This window comes from Tiliqua scincoides, chromosome 3 (genome assembly GCF_035046505.1).
Source record: "Tiliqua scincoides isolate rTilSci1 chromosome 3, rTilSci1.hap2, whole genome shotgun sequence".
NCBI classification, from domain to species: Eukaryota; Metazoa; Chordata; class Lepidosauria; order Squamata; family Scincidae; genus Tiliqua; species Tiliqua scincoides.
This window is the reverse complement of record NC_089823.1, coordinates 211970592-211993808: the sequence shown is the minus strand read 5'-3', so window position 1 is coordinate 211993808 and position 23217 is coordinate 211970592. Positions and strand designations below refer to the sequence as shown.

The following is a 23217-nucleotide window of genomic DNA, read 5'->3' as shown; positions in this document are numbered from 1 at the left end:
AGCCTCCATGATGGCTTCCACCAGGAAGGCTGTGTCGGCCAAGCTTGGCCAACACAAGGGGCTGGGGAGGGCAGGGAGGAGGTGGGAGCAAGGTGTTCCAAGGCGGGGGGAGGTTGGGTGGAGGGCATTCCAGGGGTTGGACAGGCGGGGAGTGGGAGTTGGAACTGGGACCCGACAGTTATGCTGGATCCCAACCCCATTCCCTGAGCAGCATGGAGTGGCTCCAAGCCGCTCCATTCTCCTTGGACTTGTATCACTTCCTGAGATGGCACAGGTCCAAGGAACCCATTGAGGCTGTGGTTGCTTACCTGGGGGGTAAGGGGAAGAGTTTCCCCTTGCCTCTAGCTGAGCTGATTCTGGCCCCAATCTTGCACTGGATACAGTGCAGGCCTCCTGGCCTGCCTGTTCTAGCGCAAGATAGGATTGCACTGCACTTGTATGCTACAAGATGAATGGTTTTTGAGTTAAAACACAGAAAGACAAAACAAGCTTTCTCTAAAAATAAATGAGGGGGGTTGGCACTTTTGAGACTTTTGGGAAGAAGGGTTTGGTTGGTTTACCCTGGGGAAGAAAAGGATAAGGGGTGATACAATTGCATTCAAGTAGCTGAAGGGCTGTTATACAAAAGAAGGGAAGGACCTACCTTCTGTGGTTCCTTTTTTAAAAAAAATTTTTTTCCCAAAAACAACTACAAACAAAAACACACAACACAAAAAACATCACTACACACAAAAAAAACAAAAAACAAAGGGTGTAGGAAATCATACATCACCATCATATATCACTAAAACTAATAAATCACTACATATCTTAATCAATTTCTTCTTCTAAATTTACCTCTCAATATCATTTTTCATCCATAATTCATGTATCATATCATATCAAATATAATATATATGTAATACAATCATCTAAATGCCCTATCATAAATTTCTAAAACTTCATTTTCAACCAAGCATAAAAGGGTTTTTTCCATTACTCAATTTGTATCAGCCTTAGTTATCGATCCAAAATTTCCAAAAGTCTGTCCATCTCGACCACATTCATCACTTTCTCTATTAATTCATTTTTCATTGGTGTTTTAAAATCCTTCCAATATCTAACATATAAAATCCTCGCTACAGTTTGTCCCATCCAAATATTCCAACTCCCTTCTAATGCCCACTTTTTGGCTAATTAACATCCTCCTTTTCCAAGAACAACAGCTGTGGTGTGCAAAGAAATGAACATAACTCCTTATCAGTTGAGCAATTAACAAGAATTTATTGCTACAAACACAGACACTCCTGCAAGTCCTCTTGTCCAGAGGCTTTCCCTCCCCAAAACTCCACTTAACTCAGTGGGTAAAGGTCCAAAGCCTCCAGTCCAAGTCCAAGTCCAATCCAATCTCCAAAGCACAGTCCAGTCTTCTGAAGCAGAGTCCCTCCTCTCCACCAGTGTCCTCTCCAGCAGAGTGTCTCCTCCAGCAGGGTCCTGGCACTCCTCTCTTCTGTGTCCTCCAGCTGAGTCCTGGCAGTCCCCTTCTCCCATAGGTCTCGGTCAGGTAGCCTCTTGGGTCTGGGGTCCCTCTGGTCAGGGTAGCTCTGTCTCCTTCTGAAGCTGCCTTTTATCCTTGGATGTCTCATAATCCAAAATGCAGCTCACTTGTGAGCTACCTTGTTAAGTCCAAATTAGGCTCAGCTGAGCCATCTCTTCAGTCCATGTCCATTCAGAGTCCAATCAAGGTCAAATGAAGCTCAGGTGTCCATCAGAGTCTCCATTGGCCTTGATTGATTACAGCTGTGGAGCCAGCCCTGCCCTTCCCAGAGCTGTCAAACAGCTGTCAAAACATGGAATAGCTGTCAACACCACATCATCCACCTGATGATCTTCTGATCTTCCATTACACAGTTAAAATCACAATAACTAGGTATGCATCGTTTTCTTTATCTATAATATCTAAAATAATATAAAATTTCCTACTCTAGTAAATTTCTTATTATGCTTCCAGATCTGTTCCATTGATCTATTGTGATATTATGGCCTATATTCTGCACCCATTTTAACATGCATTGTTTTACGGTTTCTTCTTGCATCTCAAAATCCAATAATCCATCTTGTAATGCATATATTTATTTTGATCTCAATCTTTCTTTAACATAAATGGCAACACCTCTTTTTTTTCATCTGAAGCCACAAAAACTTCTAATTTTTTATTCACCAACAATGCCCTATTCATTAGACATCACGTTTCTTTTTACTAGTCTTCCTCTCTTTTTGTCTTTTTCTTGTTGCTGTTGGTGAGCGCCTCTTACTCGCTCCTCTAGGCTCTTCCCTCTCTGATTCATCTGTTGTTTCTAAATTATCTGCTTTCATCCAACTCCATTTCTGGTCTAAATTCTTCTAATTCTTTTCTTCTCGATTTCTCTTCCTCCTTTTCTTCCTTTCTTATCTTGTCTTTCATCACTGTACTCAAGAAGTTTTCTGCTTTAATTGTTGAATTTATATTATATCTCTGTGTCTGATATTGAAAAAACATACCTTCTGGAGAAAGCCATCTGTATGGTATTTGCTTTTCTCTTAAAAATTTTGTCAGATTTTCATATTCTTTTCTCTTCTTTCTCACTCTCCATGGAACATGTCTCAAAATGTTGACTTTGTTATCATCCACTATCCATTCCTTTTCCTGTGAGCCTTCAGTAATTTATCTCTGTAAAAGGTTCTGATGAATTTCACATGGATTTCTCTTGGTAATTAGTGTTTTCTCAGATAAGAAGTGCTCACTCTTCTCACTGAGTCCAATTCTTTAGCTATCTCCTCCATCGGTTTATCAATCCATTCTGATATTAATCTGACAATCCATCACGACGTATTTTCTCCTTTCTCTTCTGGTATATTTTGTATCCTCACCACTCGAGCTGCACTATCCATTTGAATTTCCAATAACGTTGTCTCTGCATCATGCTGATTTTCTTCTATCTCCAATATTTTAGCTTGATCTTTTCTTATCTTTTTTTCCCAATCTCTCAATCTTTTGTTTATTTTCTTCTGATGTAATTTTCACCTCCATCATTTGTCCACTAAGTTAATCTAATCATTTAGTTAAAGCATCCACACTAACTTGAGTTTGTACAGATTGGTTTGTTAGTTGCTGTATCATTGTCAACAGTTTTTTTCTATGTTGTCTTGCACAGTCTGTTTCTAGTCTTTCCCTTTCGGATCCTCTTGTGCTAATTTTCCAAGTCCCGTCTCAGACGCTGGTGAGCCTCAGACTTTCACTGTTTTGCCTGCCATCTTCATTCTTCCTTCCTGTAAAGCTCAAATATCTGCTATCAAACAAATCACTTTCACTTTCTCTTTCAATTATCTATACATCACATCGCATCACATCAACAATCAATCCTCTAGTCACTCATCAACAATAACAGAAAAAAAATTATAAAGTCAAATAAAACCTTATGCTTGCAATATTATTTAAGGCCACTAGATGGCCTCAGCGTATTATCTTCCTTGCTTCAATTACAGACACAAATTCAATTCTTGCAATGTCTTTTTAAATCCAGTAGATGTCACTAGATGTCACTGGTGCTCTGTTCTTGTTTTGTTTATATTTCTCTTATCTTGTTTATAATTGTAGCCTTGGCAACGCCATTCCTCAATCAGCAGAAATGTCAGCTCTTTCACTCGGCTCTTTCAGGCAATCCAGCCGCTCTTTCAGGCAATTCCAAACAGCAGCATCAAACCAAGGCAATAAACGCTCCAATGCACAAACTTTCCAAAGACAGTTAATTTGTAATTCACCAAAATTCAAAGTTGTAAAGTTGTAGTTATATTTTCATATATCCATAACAAGCTTGGTATATCTCTTCTATGATTTCTCCTCACACCAATATATAGTTGGGGGGGAAACCTTCCCCCCTCCTCCTCTTCTCATGGCAAAAAAACAAATCAAGCAATCAGTTACTCAGTCCCCGCCAGGCATACACAAACGGAATAACACTTACTTAAGTCTTTCAACGTCTTTCCCTGCTGGGGCCTTCGGCTTGAGTTCAGCATGAATTCTTCATCATTGCTGCCAAGACAGCAGAATCTCCTGGGAAAGCCCCCTGGTCAGGCCTTATCTCCTCAGGAATCGTGCCATCACATGGAGGAGTTTGACTCTCCTGACAAACAATCCTTGGGTCTCCTCAGATCTGCAGTTTTTGGGGAAAAAACAGAGTGCCTTTCAAGAACTCTAGAAAGTCGTGTCTGCTAGGATGCTGGCTGGTCCCTCCCTCCCCCTTCTGTGGTTCCTGAACTAGAACCAATGGGTTGAGACTACAGGAACTCAGGTTTAGGTTAGACATGAGGACAAGTTTTCTAATGGTAAAAGCCATCCAACACTGGAGCAGTCTGCCTTGTGCAGTTGTGAGCTCTCCCTCATTGGAGGTTGTCAGGCAGAGGCTGGTTGGTACCTGCCAGGAATGCAGTAGCTGTTGCCTGCACTGAGCAGGGGATCAGGCTAGATTACCTCCCAGTTCCCTTCCAATTCTATTTATGATCTGGATTTATAAGCTACTTCACACGGAAGTAGAAGTTCTTCTGATACCCTGGTCCAAGACTTTGAAATGTTAAAAGTTTAACCAACACCCTGTCTTATGGCTGGTAACAAATCTTAAACCAGTGAAGAACTTTCACTATTGGAAGAATGGATCTCTTTAGAAATGGTTCTCTTGTTGTCTCCATCTGCAGAATACTAAGCTTTGAATCTGAATAATTTGTGGATAGGAATTTAAAGGAGTAAATAATACAAGTTTCATCCTATGTTCTGGAGGCATGCCATTAAAATCAGTGGAAGCTTTTTGAGCCATTAGTTTGAGGGTCACAGCCCAATGTTATAAATAAGTGGAATTCCAGACAAACAATCATGGGAAGTTAGAAGCTAAGGGAGAAGAAAATTTCATCATTCATCATAATTTTTGCTAACTGGGTAAGAGGCACTTTTTCAAGTGGGTACTCTTGTTTAGCAGGGGGAGAGTAACTGGTCCTCTTCATCCCAGCAATGTCTTTTCTAGTGGCTGTCTGCCGGTGTTCTTTTGGATCTTTCTAGATTGTGAGCCCTTTTGGGGCAGGGAGCCATTAGTTATTTGATTTTCTCTGTAAAATACTTTGTAAACTTTTCATTGAAAGCAGTAAATAATAATAATAATAATAATAATAATAATAATAATAATAATAATAATAATAATAATAATAATAATAATAAGGGAGACAGGGCAATTAATTTTGGCTGCCCAAGACCAGGCACTAAGGACAAATGTATACAGAGCAAAAATTGAGAAAACATCTATGGACAGCAGATGTCGCTTGTGTAAAGATACTGATGAAACTGTGGACCACCTGGTCAGCTGTTGCAAGAAGATCGTGCAGACTGACTACAAAGAAAGACATGACGAAGTTGCGACAAGAATTCACTGGAACTTGTGTAAAGTTCCTGCATATATATATAAACTGCATGCAAGTAACAACTGCTGAAACCACAAAACTGAAAAAGTGATAGAGAATGAAGAAGTCAAAGTGCTCTGGGATTTTAGAATATAAACCGACAAACATCTGCCACAAAACACACCAGACATAACCATCACTGACAAGAAGGATAAGAAAGTCTGGATAGTAGACATTGCCGTATCTGGTAACAATAGAAGATAAAGAAATGGAGAAAATAACCAAGTATAAAGATCTACAAATATACCCCAGATACTCGCCTATAAGTTGACCCCACAGATAAGTCGAGGGCAGGTCTTGAGCCGGCGATCATGGAATTTTCTATGACCCTCAGATAAGTAGGGAGTTAAATTTAGAGGGGTGTCTGACTATAGTTTTGTCTGATTTTACCTCAGGCCAGATCCTGAAAAATAACCTACCACTAATTGTTACCTAAGAACTGTAGCCTCTAATTTATTTAAAACATAGTAAAAGATCATAAGATACATTTTTATTCTTTTTAAATTCTGGTCTTCACCACCTTTTTGTAAACACTATCAGAGTAAGTGCACTGTAAACAACATACCAGTAATCAGTGGTTCCCAACCTGGTATTCATGTACTCCCAGGGACACTCAAAAGGACCTTTAGGGGTACTTGAAAAAGAATGGAATAATGGTAGAAAAAGGCAGGTCATGCTCCAGAATACCTTGCAAGGACCAGCAAGGCAGGAAGGGAGGTAGCTAGTTGGCTTTGAAAGCCCCACCAACAGCTAGTTTTTGGTCATCAATTCATGTATGAACCAGTGATTGAAAACCAGCACAGTAAAAAAAGCTGAAACATCATATAGAAAGTGATCAATCACCCAGAATTTCTCAGCACACTTCTGGTGCAAAACAGTGCAAAGGCAGAGTCTTCTGTTCCTCAAACAGATAAAAAGAGAAAACACTGTGATGAATACATGAAGTCTGGGTTTTAATAGAGAGGAGATGAGGGCTTGTATTATTACAAACATTTTGCTAATATGAAGGGTACAATTCATTATTGCCAAGGGATATGCAAGTGAAAAAGGTTGGGAACCACTGCAGGAGAACCATGAATCAAATCCACCTTTAAAGTGTCTGGTGTGTTAAGCCAGAAGCTCTGCATACAACATACAACCCATAACACATAACAGAGAGTGTGCAATTCAGTTCACAGCAGAGAGATGCAGCTGCATATATTTACAACCCTTTTTACTCAGAAGTAGACCCACTGCTTTCCATGGGTGTTATTCTTAAGTAATGCTGCATTGAATTGTAGCCTGGGAATTGTTGCTTCAAATGGAAAGGGGATCCCATCCTGGTGTTGAGAAGAAAAAAAAAGACCTCTGCCAAATGCAAAGCCTTTGCAAAAGGAAATCACGTTGCAGCAGCAAAAGGGAACGGAGGGGAATAAAAGGTTAACTTTGGCTGGAACATCCCAGGAAACTGTTCAGAGTTGAAAGACTCTGCCTTCTGATTGACCCTCTGATTGAGATAAGGCGAAGTGAGAATTGGAGCTTGATTACTTGGCAAAAATTTCAGGTACTATACCTGAGTATCTACGGTAACTTGAAAGACTGTGGCACAAAGTAAGAGTAATCCCAATAGTCATGGGGCCTTGGGTGCTATCCTGAAATACCTGGAAAAGCATTTGCACATCATCAGGATGAGCACAAGCACTAGTAGTCAATTACAAAAGCTGCCTTACTAGAAATAGCCTATATAGTACGGCAATATTTGTAATGTAACAACATAAAAACAAAAAATAGCTGCCTATTCCAGGCCCTTAGGAGGGATTCAATAGGTGGATCTCTATAAAATCAAGTCAAAAACAATATGACTGTGCTAAATTGAATAATAATAAATGTTAGTTCCATTTGAACAGCATGGGGTAAGAAATGTTCCCTACTCAGATCTCTACAGCCATGGAAAAGACAATGTTGTTAAATATTTTTACTAGCCTGGGGAAGCATTCGCTTCTAAAAATATGAGAGTTTAAATAGTCTGTAGCCACCGTAAATGGGAATGAGGTGGGGTCAGATGTATTTTGTGATGTCTTTTCATTCTTTCAGTCAGAGCACCTACACCTATACCACATGCTCCTGGATATGGTGGACCTGTATTTCCAACACCGTATGCTGGAAGATCAGTTTTTCCAGGTTAGAAGGGTTACTATTTGACAAAATGAATGCATAAATATTGCAGGGGTGCCTATATTCTGCTCATGCAACAGCATCAGCAGTTGTATTTTTGTGGGTCACCTTGCACCTTTGGGACTTGAGGGCACAGTACTGCCATGACTCTGGTTCCACCTGGAGGATCATATCCAGAAGGTGGTATTGGAGACTACTGCTTTTACTTATGGCTTTAAGCCTATGCAATACCTCAAAGCACTGTCTTGTCACCTGTGCTCTTCAAAATCGAAATAAAGTTTGAGAATGTGGGTCATTGATCCAGAGATGAGACCCAGCTCTATGCCTCTTGTTTACATCAATTATTCCCAGGGTGGCAATTAAATCCTAACGAAGGACCTGGAGGATTTCTGGTCTGGATGTTGGGGTACAAGCAAACTAATCCAGTCAAACTGGAAATGCTTTGGATTGGAAAGCTTTCTGGTTTAGGTGATGATGTGCAAAGAGTTCTAGGGCTGGAGTGCCACTTCAGAAAAACCTCGTTCTCTAATGGGCATCCACCTAACTTCCAACTCTGTGTGTGTGTGTGTGTGTCAGAGAGAGAGAGAGAGAGAGAGAGAGAGAGAGAGAGAGAGAGAGAGTGCATTTGCATGCACCCAGAAAATGGGAGCAGAAACTCATGTCCTTCTGATGATCCATTCTCATACATTTATATACAATGTCAACCCTTTAAAACTTACTTGAAATCAGTGAAGATCTCTAAGTACTAGAGCAATGAGACCACCATATAAATTTTCTCTTATATTCTCTCTATTTTTCCATATGAAACTTTTATATTGCAGTAAGGGAAAATTGGCTTAAATATAGCATAAGGTTTGCAGTATAGTGTCTTCCTCGCCACCACAATTCTATGAATGCACTGGGTTAGAATCTAGTACAGAATTCTGCTTCCTAGCATGAGACTCTTGGCAGCGGAGGGGGAGAATATGAAAAAAGAAGCGACCACATACACTTCAGATTGTAGCACAGCGTACATGCTTTCTCTTATTTCTTACTCTGTCCAAGAGATAATGCACACAGTGACCCAGAAAGCAATTGTCAGTGGTTTGAAACTGGTTCTGTTGTTTTTGATTACAATCTGTCCTCAATAAATCAAAGCAGGCTTTGTCATTTGAATTTGTTTTCTCAAGGTGCTTCAAGACAAGCTGCCTTTCATCATGGAGGCTATCCCACTCGTTATGGTGTTCCACCAACTCGAGGTCATCCTCCACCCCATGGTGTAATGTGGATGCCAGCACCACCTGCAATTCCTAACTGTCCTCCTGGATTAGAATATTTAACTCAGGTATCTATATTTATTTTCTCAAATTTTTATCAGTTTTTCTCATATATGATAAATAGGATAATATAAAAACGACACCGTTAAGCCAGCAGTTCCCAAACTCATCAGAACCATGGCACCCTTCTCACTCATGGGGCACCATACGTCCTCTTCTTCCCAGCTTCCTGGACTGAGATTGAGTGAGATTTCATCTATTCTAGTGTTATCTCGGCCCTGCAAGCCAAGAAGGAGAGGATATGGCTACCCTGCGAGTGTGCCATCACGCCCCTGGGCACGATGGGACGCATTTTGGAAAACACTGTCTTAGTGAGTTTGTGAAATCCTATCCTTCCTTGTGTTGTCCTATCCTTCCTGTGAGGACATAGATTCAAGTGTATACAGGAGTAGAGGATGATGATGATGATAAAGAATATTTATCCATTTTCAGCAAAAAGTTTACCCTCAGCGCAATCGCAATCCTAATTTGCACTGGAACAGGCAGGCTAGCCGGCATGTGCTGTATCCAGTGCAAGTTTGGGGCCAACTGTGCCACCTGAAGAGTTAGGACCCACTCCACACTGCCTGGGAAAGGGACTAAGATCCAGCCAAACTGCTGGGTCCTGGCCCCACCTCCTGCTCCCTGCCCACTCACAGGCCCGCCCACTGCTCACCCTCTCCTCACCCTGAAATGCCTCCTCCCCACCCTCCGCCCACGCCCCAGACCTCTGCGCCAGCCGAGTTGAGGCAGCGCAGATTCACCTTCTGCCGCTGCCGTGGAGGTTGGATCTGATCTCTGTGGGCTGGCGCTCCTCCATGCGCTGCCATGGCTTTCTCCTGAAGAGGCACAAAAATGCTTTAGAGCATGTTTGCCACCCTCCCAGGCCAGTGTAAGTCCAACGAACGCTTAGGATTGCACTCCAAGTGTGGTTTACATAGCAGAACAATAAAAAGTGTACCCTCTCCCAAAGGGACTCACAAACTAAAACACAAAGACACAAGAGAGTCACCTGCAAAGCAACCACCAGAAAAGACACTATGTTGGAATAAATAGAGGCAACTGTTGTTTCTTAATGTTTAAATTTATTATCATGGGTTCTCTAGGGACACGGGTACAAGCCGATCCACATGCACATGGTGGATTCACTCTGCCGGATTGGTGTCATAGAAAAGGAGAGGGGACAGAAAGGAGCTGAAGTCCAAACTAGAGCATAAAAATGAGGACAAGTTTATTGAGTAAACACTTAGCACTGAGGCTGAGTTCTCCAAAAGGTTTGATAGACAACTGAGAGTGGATCCAAATGAGTGTTTGGACTCCCAACCAAGCAGGCATTCTGGGAAAAAAGCAAAGTGAAAGTTACAACACCTGAAGTCAATTCTGGCTACAGTGGGTACATAGAGGTCCTTTTACACTTTGACCCATGGGGTTAGATTTACTGCCACCAGGGATGCATTTAAGGCCCTACTGCAAGACTTTTCTCAAGCATGTCGGTCATCCTTTAATCTAGGCACTGCAGCCTGTCAGTGAAGAGGATGCCAATTTATCTGGCTGCTTCCTGCTCCTCTGATGTACACACAACACATTCCAAACACTGGTAACATTTGACCCAAGCCATCTATTGGAGAGGAAGGAGACAAATGGATCTTATTTCATGTCTTTGATTGAGTTAACTAATTTTATTAGAAAGAGGGGGATTTTTTACAAAATATAAATAGAAAAGGCTATTGGAAAAAAGAACAAAGCATATAGTAGGGAAAATACAGAGATGTGATCAGAAGCAGCAAAAAATAAATCCAAAGCAGTTTTGACTGCATGGTTCCTTCAAACTGAGGGAAGATGGAATCTCTCATCTCCAATTACTGGAGGGGCAAAATAGTTTATGAAAGATCACTTTGTCCCAAGGAAACCCTCATTCACCCTTCCTGCTGGGGGAATCTCAGTAGATAGTCCATTCTCACTGGCTAGCCTTGTGGTCAGAAAGCCAAGCTCATTTCCTGGCCTTACCTGAGTCCAGGCCACGTAAGGCAGATGTGAACAGATCCCAGTGTCTTTCTGGCCCATTGTTCATGATGTCTTTCTGGCCCATTGTTCCAAATGAACTGCAACTAAGGCCCAAATCCTAACCCAATTTCCAGAACTGGCATAGCTGTTCCAATGGGGCGTGTGCTGCATCCTGCAATTGGGTGACACTCACGGAAGCCTCCTCAAAATAATGGAATGTTTGTTTCCTTACCCTGGAGCTGCATTGCCCTTATGTCAGTGCTGGAAAGTGGGTTAGAATTATGCCTTAAGGTCCCAATCCTATCCAAATTTCCAGCACTGGGGCAGCCGCAATGCAGCCTCAAGGTAAGGGAACAAATGTTCCCGTATCTTGAGGAGGCCTCCAAGACTGCCTCCCCAAAACAGGAAGCAGTGCATACCCTACAGCAGCATCGGCATTGGAAAATTGGATAGGTTTGGGCCCTTAGTCTTGTGAATAAGAGCAGTACAGCATTAAATTCTGTGCAATGACTTTTGATTACATACCAACTTCAATATTTTATTTTTGTTTAAATCCTATACAGATTGATCAGATAATTGTTCATCAGCAGATTGAGGTTCTGGAATGTACGTATCTTCTCAGATTATTCAGATTTTTAAAGCATTACACATGTGCATCTTCTGAAATGCAATGAGTAATATCATAAATCTGTAGTCATTTATTACTCTTCAGGATTGCATTGGTGGTTATATTGAATACCATAGTACTGACAATTGTTTTTACCACATACAGAAATAACTACTAAAGACTATTGCTTTAATGCCCACCTTAAGAAGAAAGAATACATTCACACCAATGCCTTTGTCATTGTCTTTCCAACCTGTTTCTGGAAAACATGCTCTTCTTTAAGTTGACCTTGTCTTCTGAATTATTTTTATATATATTTCTTCTCAGTGCTGTCAGTCTTTGCTTCAAACATGTTGCAGGTTTCCTTTTGCAGGGTGAAATTGAGTGCTGCCTACCCAAACTTTGATCAGTCCTGATCTGCACACTGACATTTTCACAAGATCACGCACAGCCTATGTACATCTGTACTCCACACAGTTGAATGCACTAAGATTGGAGGCAAAGTCAAAGAGTTCCTTCCTTTTCCTTCTCCCCTTTCCCCAACTTCTTGGGTGGAGAGAAGTTTTCTGAACAGCTCTTGTGTCTTTGAAATGATTTTTTTTAGCCTATTGGCCACCTCTGTGCCTAACTAGACACAACAGTAAATGTGCCTCTGTGGCCAACCAGGGCTTCCATGCATCTATTCACTCCCTCCTCTCCCCTTCCTGCATAATTTCTAGTACAGCATCCTTTATGTGATGACACAATTATGTTCTGTACTTTTCTTACCTCATAGCATTGGAATTAGGAAGGAGTCATAGCTTAGTGGTTGAACCTTTACAGCAGTGATTTTCAACCTTTTTCATTTCATGGCACACTGACAAGGTACTAAAATTGTCAAGGCACACTGTCAGGTTTTGATAATTGATAAGGCACACCATGCTGTAGGTAGGGGGCTTACATCCCCCATGACCCTACTAATAAATAACCCTCTCCCAAACTCCTGCAGCATACCTGCGGACCATTCACAGCACACCAGTGTGCCACGGCACCAGCCGCGGACCTCCGCAGCCCCACGCCCGGGGCAAAATCCATGATGATGCCCACCCATGGGCTATCACCATCCCCCCCCACAGAAATCCACCCCCCTACTCACCAGAGGCTCACGGAGCCTCGCGTGACTTCCTCTCATGTCAGGGAAATCTCTGTGAGGTTCCCCGATGCTATAAACTGTGCTTCCAGCAAACCAGAAGCACAGTTTCCGCCTCAGTCGGGAGCCTCAGAGAGGCTTCCACAGGGTCCTAGCGGCCAGCTTCTCAGACATCTGCCACAGGGAAGTCCATGGTAGGTACGCAACTGCATGGCACAGTGGTTGAAAATGGCAGCTTTAGAGCAAATAAACAGTTCTGTTTTCATATTCTGTTCCAGTAATATTCGGATTTGAAACTAACAACAAATACGAAATAAAAAATGCTATGGGGCAAAGAGTGTACTTTGCAGCAGAGGACAATGATTGCTGCACACTAAACTGTTGCGGGACACTTCGACCATTCAGGATAAAGATCTTTGACAACATGGGGCTGCAAGTCATGGAGCTCCAAAGACCTTGCAGATGTGACTGTTGCTGCTGTCCTTGCTGTTTGCAAGAGGTAAATCCCTTGTTGCTCCTTGTGTTTCAATTTATTGCTTTGCCTGCTCTCAACTGCCTTTTCTAATCATCAAGACATGGATATCTGAGATGTAATTTGATTGGCATTTGGTTCATTAACCAGCAAGACCTAGTTGATCTTTGCTGAGTGTTCTTGCGCAGACACGTTTTTGCACTCTGCCTTTTTTTTTTTAATCCTTCTTATTGTTCTCTTTGCCAAAGTAGCTGATCATGCACCATTTCCTGCCACCAGGATGCCAAACACAACTACTTATACACAGGGCTGGTGTCAGAAGTCAACTGAATGAGAATCCGTATTTCCCTGGAAGCTCAACCAGCCAATCCCTTGACTGGCAACAGACAGAAAAGGCACAGGTTGCTCAACCAAATTGTGCCATGAGTGCCTTCTAACACCCTCCCCTTCTGCAGATGGGGTTCCATAGAGGCCCCTTAGAAAATTCAGAGGCCACTGGGAAAGCCCATTCATGAATACAGAAAGAGGAGGCTGCTGGGTGGACCTCCCTCAGTGGTGGCACAGGGGAACAACATCCTGTATTTGCCCTGCTCTCCTTTTTTTCACCAGTCCTTTGGGGTATTGAGGTAGAATTTTCTGCTCACATTGCTGAATTCCTCACAGCAAACTATATGTGCAGCTAAGTGCTTCAGTGTGTAGCTGCAAGCTTAAACGTCCCATCCTATGGGCCCTTTACAACAGTGGGATGAGCTTCCTGCTGTCATAAAAGGCTCACTGATGGCACAAAGATCACACCATTTCTGGGCCAAGAAGAGCCAGCACTGTGGAATTTGGGCTGCGCTGCCCAGGTAAGTTGACAAAGGCGTGTGTTCTGGGTGGGGAGGTGAAGGAGAGGTGAGTTTTAGGGTGGGGAGGTGGAGGGTAGGGGAGGTTTGAAGGAGGGAGGAGTGGACCCCATTGGCAGTGACTTGTGCCATCTTTCCCATTCCCTGAATGAACCTTCCTCTGCTTGTACTTAAGCCAGCAAAATGGTCCTGATGCTGGGGCAGGGGATAGGACTCAGCTGTAACTCCATTTAGATGTGGCTATTTGGGTAAAGGCCTCAATGCAGAGGTGCAGGATATTTACCATTGCATTGATTCCCCATTGCAAATTGCATCTCCATTTGATTAGCTCTAAATGTGTCATTTGCTACAACAGCACTGTTAAGATTAAATGGCATCTTCAGAGAGGCAAGTTTTAAGAGAAAACAGCATAGAGATAAAGCAGTAAATATCCTTGCCCTCTGCACTGTGATCCTAATCCAAATTGTGGTGGTTTCTTGGCTGCTACACACAAATACATGTTGGGCCCACTCCTAATATTGGCAGAACATGTGTTCTGCCAGCACAAATGCTGGCAGCGTAAGTCATGTGCCACCTGGCGCGTACAGCAAGGCCGCTAACACATGCTTATGTGCCCGGGCCGGCAGAGAGGGCTCCCACAGCCAGCGCTGGTAAATTGGCAGCAGGGGCAGGTGGTGGGAGGAATGGGGTGGGAATGGGTGGAGCAAGGGAATGGGTGGAGCAAGGAAGGGGTGAATGGGGGGCAGAATGGAAGAGGGGGGATTCAGGAGGCAGGATCCTATTGCCATTTCTGTTCCCTTTATCTTACTGTCCTCAGTTCTGTGCCAGAAAAATGGGTAATGCAGACCTTTCCACAAGGAGGCTTCCTGGAGCACCCCCCCCCTCCACTGCAGGACGCAGTGCTTGCTCTGTTGGTGCAGCTGTATCAGCAGGGGGTGCTTTAGTTAGGATTGGGCTGTTTGTCTGCATGCATATGTTAATGTGTAACTCATGCGTAAGTTCATCCTCAATCATTCAGTTCCTTGACTTAAAAAAAGCCTGTGTCCAAAATAAACATTTGATGCCTTGCATATCGGCATCTTTTGCTTATTTGCAACTTTGCTTAAAAGACCAAAGGACAACCTTTGGTTCCGCTTCTCCTGTGTGAGAAAGCTTTTCTCTTTCAGCTGGAAGTTCATGCCCCCCCAGGAAATCCAATTGGATATGTTCAACAGCTGTGGGACCCCTGCTTGCCTGAATTTGTTGTTCAAAATGAAGCTAGGCAAGATGTACTGAAAATTATTGGGCCGTGTATAGTATGCAGCTGTTTTGGGGATGTTAATTTTGAGGTGAGTTAACACTTAGTACATATATTCCACTCTATATCACATAGGTCATAGTTAGAGGTACAGGTGTAAACCACTTAACGACACGGGTATGTTCTCCAATCACAGTTGTTATGCAATTAGGTCATTAAGTAAACATTCGGTCCAATCTATTGCCTTTGTTGTGTAAACAGACACACCCTGCCAGACACTAGCTGGCTGCACAGGCAACTGGAGATAGATTGCCTCTTCTAAGAGCCTCTCTGTTGTGTAAACAGACACTCTGATGCAGGCTATGGGAGATGTGATTGCCTCATTAAGAGCATCTCTATTGTGCTTTGACCACCGTCATACATGTAGTCCGTTGTTAAGCGAATGGTTAAGTGGTGCACGCCTGTATTTGAAAATGGTAAATGTGAAATAATGCAATATAATACAAAATGTGCAACCAAAAAAAAAGAGATTTTTACGAATAAAATAAAATAACCCCAGTGTTACCTCTCTCAGGGCTGCTTCAGCATCTCATGGTCCTACTTTTTTCACAAATATTGCAGTGCAGAGGCCTCTCCTGAGCCTCTGAAGGTTGGCAATACCCAGCAAGACATCACAGTTCATTTATCATATTGGTGCAGTGCCCATTTTCACAACTAGATAGCTTCAGCTTGCATTTTTTCTCAAGGATTTTTCTCAAGAATTGCACCAATATCCACCTCAGGCAAGGAAATCATGGCTTTCAAAAGGCACTGTTCCTTCTGGGCATTGCAAGCAAGCACATAAGTTGAGGTTGTGTGATGAAAAGTTGCTCCTACCACTTTGTGCTAAAAGAATTATGGGCTGGCCAGGTAAAAACATCTATTGATCAATGCTGTGGATCCCTCTATGAGATAGAGGGTATTTCATACCCCTATGAAATCTATAACCCACATGCTCCCTGAGAAGACTTGACCTGAGACAACTATTGGTAGTGCCAGTGTGACCAGCACCTGTCCTGAGTCAAACAATGGACCAGAAAGGATCCACCAGCACCCCACTGGGTTTTATTAGCACCTGTCCATTGCTCAAGTCCATCCACCTGACCAGACTGGAGGAGGGGTGCTCCCAGGACTGAACTATGGTTTCAAATTCATTTGACTGCCCAAAAGTAAAAGAAGAGTCTCAATCCTCCAGCCATAAAAGGGGGGGGGGATTTGTGGGGTATGAGCATGTTTTGTTCTAGCAGTTACAGGGTTAACTATGAAGTTGATCCCTTCCCCTAGTAGTCCCCAAACTTACCAGGGTCATGGTGCCCCTGCAAACTCTTCTTCCTAGTGCAGCCATGGGTCACCATCTTGGATCTGAAGAAATCACACAAGATCCAAGATGGTACTGCCCAAATCTCACATAATCACATGAGATCCAAGATAGTGACACCCAAATCTCATGAGATTTTGTGAGATCAAAGGTGGTGGTACCTGGGAGAACAAGTAGGGCATTAGGGACATCCTGTAGTGCCTTTGTGAGCATGCTTCTTTGAAGACCAATATGGTGCAAAGATGGATATAAATGGTGCAACTAAATATCAGATCCCATCCAGATTATATAAAATTATATATATATTAGCTTATTGGCAATTGCTAGTGTGAATTATTGAATTTTTTAAAATAACATTCCCAGTTATAAGAATTTCATTTTAAAACTAGGTGCTGTCACTAGACGAGCGGCAAGTAGTTGGAAGAATTGGAAAACACTGGACAGGCTTGCTGAAGGAGTTCTTTACAGATGTTGACAACTTCGGAATCCAGTTCCCAATGGATCTTGATGTGAAAATGAAAGCCGTCATGCTAGGGGCCTGCTTCCTTATTGTAAGTTTAATGGTCCCATGGCGCTATCTCATGCATGATACCTGAACAGAAGCAATTGATCATTAAATTAAAGGTATCGATCTTCATATAAACATAAAACACAGTGTGCTTGCTCCTCAGCCCCAGAGCATCAGTGAGGCGGTGCAATGTGAAGCCATCCAAGATGGTGGCCACTATCTTGCAAGAAGCATGAAGCACAGTGCGCTTGCCCCTCAGCTCCTTGTGGGATGCACTGGAGCAGAAGCATAGCAAGCGTGTGGTGGTGGGGCAGGGTGCCCCGGGTTCCACCCTTGAGCATCACGTGAGATGGTGCCATGTGAGGCCATCCAAGATGGAACAAACATCTCGGAAGAAGCCACTTGGCACAGCTTGGAGCAGCACTTCTTTACTTCTCCACGCACTCCTTTCTGGCCCCTCTTGGCACCCTCCTCTGGCCACACCATGCCAGAATTGGGCAGAAAGGGGTACATGAAGAAGCAGCGGTCTCACTGGGCCAAACAGATTTTTCCTCCCCCTTTGTCTTCCCAAGAGCAGCTGCAAATCTCTGAGCACAGCACTGAAACAGGAGCAATGGCGTCACAAGGGTTCATGTCACCTGGTGCGGGATGCCAGTGCGTCACCCCCGTGCAGTGGGCGGGGCAACACCCCAGGTGGTGGGCAAGGTGATGTACCATCACTCCGACCCCACTGGTTTTTTGGCTGTACGATTAGATAGAACAAAGATAGAACACATTCTGCATGAAATTACACATTGATTGATATATAACATGATGGTATTATTCTTCCAAATTATGATTTTAGTGATTTTGGTCACTAGTGGTGTCACCCCCCCCCCCAAGGGTGTCACTAACATCTTATTACAGCAGTTCTCAAATTTTTAGCACTGGGACCCACTTTTTAGAATGACAATCTGTTCAAGACCTACCAGAAGTGATGTCATGGTGGAAGTGACATCATCAGGCAAATTAAAATAAGTATAAATAATTAAAGTAAAACAAATAATTAAATAAGCAGAAGCCAGCCCTGGTCCACCAAGTGAATTTCCTCTGTAGCCTGCCTGCAATAACACCCCCCCCCCCTCCAAAACCAGTAAGGTTTTCAGCCCTACCCAGTGCGCAGTTCAGTTTTAAGAACTACTGTCTAAACCAGATCACTGTCAGGATCCACCTGGCTTTGCAAGTCTCAAAAATGTTCACCTTTTCAGCTGAAGCCTCTATTTTGATCCTTTTTAGTGAGGGGGAAGGCTGCATTCTGGAGCACTTGTTTAGCTCCAGGTGCATAGGATCAGGACCATTCTGGTAGCCTTGTACTCTTCTTCACCTGATCTTCCACACCAGCCAAGGCATGTTTGCTTACTTGTGAGTAAAAGCAACTACAGTATGAGGCTTGGTTTTGCTTTCCATAGGGCTCGATACATTCATCTGCTTGGAGGGAGGGACTTTCTTCTCAGGTGTTTTTGGGGGCTGCATTCATTGGATCAGACCATTCTGGAGTTGTTGGATTCCTCTCAGCCTGCCCTTTCCGATGGACTAAGGCAAGTTTGCCTACTCATGAGTAAACGTGCAATACAGCTCACTTTCACTTTCCATAGGGATCCATGCATTTTTTGTTCTCCAGTGTTTTGGCCATAACTTTTTATAGAAAGGTGATATTTTACTCTGGTTTCTTGCATTGCATTCCACCCGAAATTCTGCATCCAACGGTATATAATATGATGCAGTTACCCCTAACCACCGTGATTTTAGCGTGTCACCCCCAAGTGCACGTCACCTGGTGTGGTCCGCACCCCCCACAGCCTTCTAGTGACGCCACTGAACAGGAGGCAGCAGTGGGGGGGGGGGAAGGACTGTGGGATTTCACTACCACGCCTTTCTGTCTTCTCCTTTAGGAGCCTGGCCTCCATAGGAGAAACAGGAATGGAACAGCTATGAAATCTCAAAGACCCACCACCCCATCTGCTTCAGCAGTTTTTTGCTGTGCTCACAGCTCACAACCTGGAAATAATTGGCAGTGACATCATCAAGTCACTGCCAATTAATTCTGGATTTGCGCACTCATGATGTGACACAAGAAGTCACCGCCCCAGGTCGGGATTGGTACGTTGCTGATGGGGCAGATGCTGCTGCACTGGAGTCCAGGGACAACCCATCCACCATTAGGCAAGGCGATGCAAGGTGGCAGGGTAGCAGATTGCCATTCAAGTCTGCCATTGCCACCACCTCCCTCCAGCCTTCTGCAGATGCAACCTAAACTGATCTGCTCTGCCAAATAAATCCAAAGGAAACTGGTTGAGGCACTTCTATACCTTGCTCCAGGTGCAATTGCTTCAAACATGGAAGTGTAGGACTTCTTGTTCTATTTATAGGGGTCATACAAATAAAGCCATTTCATTAGTATGGTTCCTTTTCATCAAATCAGAAGACCTGCATTTCTGCAACTGAAGAAATCAGGCAAGGAGTGCAGGAAGAGGCTAGTTTTCTAACTGTGCATAGGTGTCGGTCCTAAGATGGCATTGGGTGAAATTCAGGGCTGCACCACTGTTGGCCCTGCCTGACTTTTGCACTCTTTCCGAGCAAAGGGATCTTTTCCTCCTTAACCCATGTGGAGCCCAAGCCTGCCCTACTTGGATCTGTGCCAGCTATTTAGTTGATTGTTTTGGATGGTAGAAAAAATGAGGCAGTTATGCAAAATCCCCAGCTGATAGCTCTGAAGCACAGGAGAGGATTGCTGGCACGTCTTAGAATTAAGAAGTGGAAACTTTGGCATGAGTCATTGTTTTCACTGATGCAGATTAAACTCATCTGTTGTATGGCAGTGTTGGGCCACAGCTAACTCTGCCACATTCCCATTTGGCAATGGCAATGGTACATTTGCATTGAGCCCATGAGAACTGTTGAGGGAATTCATTTGATTAATTACACTGAATTAAATGAAACTCTTAAGATGATGGAATGTTTATAGATGCTGGACTATACTATTTGCAATGCTGCAATTTAAGGGTGCAGTGCAAGTAGGAGATTTGTGGTATGTTTGGCATTTCCTAGAACCAAAACATATTTGCCTACTTGCCAGTAGATGTATATAGTGGCTCAGTTTCCCTTTCCATAATGCTCAGTATGTTTTCCTTGTTAGCTGTCAGCATGTCAGCTTCATGACCCATCACCTATCAAGTTGTGACACACTGGTGGGTCCTGAACCACAGTTTGGAAAACACTTATTTTATAGACCTAATGGTGAACTTTCCATACAGGCACAAATGTGCCCGGCAAGCATTCTGCCATGGTAATGAATAAAATAACTTTCTCCATTCTTGTCTTCTACTTGGATTTCTCCAAATCAAATGTTTTTCCCCCTTTCAAGTAGAAATAGCAAGTGTATGCAAAAATGCTCTTTGTTTGTCAGGGTGTCTTCAAATGCACACCTGTTAGTCAGAACTAGGCTGTTGTCTCTTCAACTTTTATTGTCCTGAATAACAATAACAAAATGCAGACTGTCATTCTTAAATCTGTTTAGTCTGACATAAGGCAATTTAAAATATCCCTAATGTATTTCAGGCCAGACTTCATTTTTCTTCTCCCAGAGTAGTCATAAAGTGTAAAATACATTAAAATCAGAATTTTATATTGCAAAACAAACTCAGTAATTCTGAATGTGTATTAAATACTTATAGAGACATGACTTATACAGTTGTTTGAACTACAGCAACCATATAGCTATACTGTATTTAAGAATATCCCTTTCCCGTAATCTGTAATCTGAATCTCTTCTTTGAGTAGCCAATAATATTGGGAAGCCAATAACAGTATAAAACATGTAGCTGAATACTGGCATTTCCACATGAATGTTTTGGGCTTGGTTACAGCAAAAGCAAGCTAACTTTATTCCATACAAATTTTATGAAATTTGGAGGTCTGTGTGTGATATCTTAAGGCGGGGGTCTCCAAATTCTGGTCCAGATGCGGCCCGCAGCAAGCCTCTGTCCAGCCTGCAGCCAGCCTCTTGTCCCCTCTGGCCCACTCAACTGAACACAACTGGAGCTGTGCTCTGGTTGTGTCTGGAGGGTGTTCTGAGAGCCAGAGAGGTTGAATGAATGAGCCCATTTGTTCATTTATTCACTCATCTAAGTTCCATCTCTAATTTATTTATTTAAATTTTATATTTACATTTTTTTCCAGCCCTCAACACTGCACCAGATATTTGATGCAGCCCTCTGGCCAAAAAGTTGGGAGACCCCTGCTTTAAGGAAATAGTACTACAGACAGTATTGATTCCTTTTTTGGATATGTCATTTTCAAGTCATCCTGCTCTTTTTCTCCTGATGAAGAGCTTATTGCTCAAAATGCACTGGAATTTTCAGGGTGTTTAAGAAAGCTCTCCTGAACCTCGAGAGTTTTTGTGTTTGATTTGCAGGGCTCTCCCTATTTCCTGATCTGCTGCAGAGCAGTGAACAAGATAAACACAAGAATTTGAGAATCATTCAGATTCTGGTATAATTGAGAATTATCAGGGATATTCTCATAGTGATATCAAAAATAATGATAGCTATTTAAAAATCCAAAGTAGCATCAATATCTTAATCCTTGACCGCCTTGCCTAACTCTCTCTAGTTATTGCAATAGTATCTTAATACTGTGAGGTATTATCTGAACTGATACCCTTCTTGTTTTTGTAGGTAAGTCAAACTGTGCATTGGCTTCCCATTCATCTTGTAAACATGATGCTATTGAGGAAGGGGGATGCACTTAGAAGTAGTTAGTGAATTGCCCAACAGAAACTTTGTAATTTATTTGAAACCTTCAGATTCTGTTTGCCTCCCAACCTGGAGCTGTGCTTTTTAAAACACTCTAGGATTGGAACAGTTTTCAACAATCATCGCTTGATAACTTTGCGGTCTAAATAGCTAAAGCATTTGGGAAAACATCTGTGCTGTAGTGCACCAAAAGGAATTAATTATAGCTATTATAGCTATAGTGCCTGAGTTCAGAATTTTTCTAGCAGTGACTTATTGTATTGCTTCTTAAATAACAGGCTTGTCTTGCTTAGGGTGTGTGTTGTTCATGTATGATAATACTACTAGCAATTTGTTTCCTAGTTTTGTGTGTGTACTGCCATTTTTAAAAGGATTCTAAAGTTATTACATTGTAGACTAGACTCTCCCCTTGTCTAAAGTTATTCTATTATGATTTGGATCTTTAAAAATACATTGATTTAAAAGCATCATGTTGTCCTTGAAAACTTTTATAGGAGTTCTTCATTTAGAAACAACATGCTAATTTTCTGCTCTAAGAAAAGTTTACTGACACCTAGAAACAAACAAGAAATCCTCTTAATTTTTCTAATGTAAATAGCCAATTATACAAAAACTTGAATATGAGTTCTTGAATACAAGCAAAATAAAAATCCTTTAAATCAAGTTTAGCACAACAGAATGTTATGTTTAATGGTTTCCACATTTCACTGTAAAGTTTTCTGTATACGTTTATAGTAAAAACAAATGCAATATGTTTGATGCTAAGTTCATTGCAGTGAGATAAACGTGGTTCACTGACATTGACCAGTCATAGTTCTTGACACTTTCGGTTTGGTGGTTGCTATTAAATTGCCTTCTTTAGACTTACTTGACAGTTCTATCAATAACAATGGGAAAAAAATCTGAAATATGTTGTAGTTTGCAATTTGTCTAATTTGTCTTTTCTTTCTGTTTAGGATTACATGTTTTTTGAAAGCACAGGACAACAAACTGCGGATTTTGGGGTGTGGGACTTTTAGGAATACCAGGAAAACTCCTGTTCTTGCTTGGCTAAAACTGACTGTGACATCTGCTTGAAGGAGAGGTTTTTGTGACTTATTTTTGTAACCAATAATGTTATGGCTTGTTACCAGCCCTGCTATTTTAAATGCATGTAGCATGTGCACACAGGGATGTGTACGGATTCAGTGTATTGGCCAATGGCACGTCTATGTACTTTGGCAGTGAAAGGGTGTATTGGAATTGCAGAAGATATTACCGAGGAGATAGGGTGTGGTGTCCACAGTGCCCCTTGCTCTGAGTAAATGCAGGATTAAAGCCCAGGTGGTAGCTAGAGATGTGCTGCACAGCTGC

General features: G+C 42.4%; 1 protein-coding gene across 1 annotated transcript; it reads left to right on the top strand.

Moving 5' to 3' along the window:
* Positions 1-8878: 8878 nt before the first annotated feature.
* LOC136645281 (phospholipid scramblase 1-like) lies at positions 8879-22883 on the top strand. Its single transcript, XM_066621518.1, has 6 exons — positions 8879-8941; positions 11480-11522; positions 12931-13151; positions 15136-15297; positions 16953-17114; positions 22821-22883. Exons 1-6 carry the CDS (start codon positions 8879-8881, stop codon positions 22881-22883), a joined length of 714 nt encoding a protein of 237 aa, XP_066477615.1.
* Positions 22884-23217: the final 334 nt, after the last annotated feature.

Coding starts and splice junctions, on each gene's coding strand:
- LOC136645281 (XM_066621518.1), top strand. CDS start 8,879: ATGTGGATGCCAGCACCACCTGCAATTCCTAACTGTCCTCCTGGATTA. Junction 11,523..12,930: donor GCAGATTGAGGTTCTGGAAT/GTACGTATCTTC, acceptor ATTCTGTTCCAG/TAATATTCGGATTTGAAACT. Junction 15,298..16,952: donor TTGGGGATGTTAATTTTGAG/GTGAGTTAACAC, acceptor TTTTAAAACTAG/GTGCTGTCACTAGACGAGCG.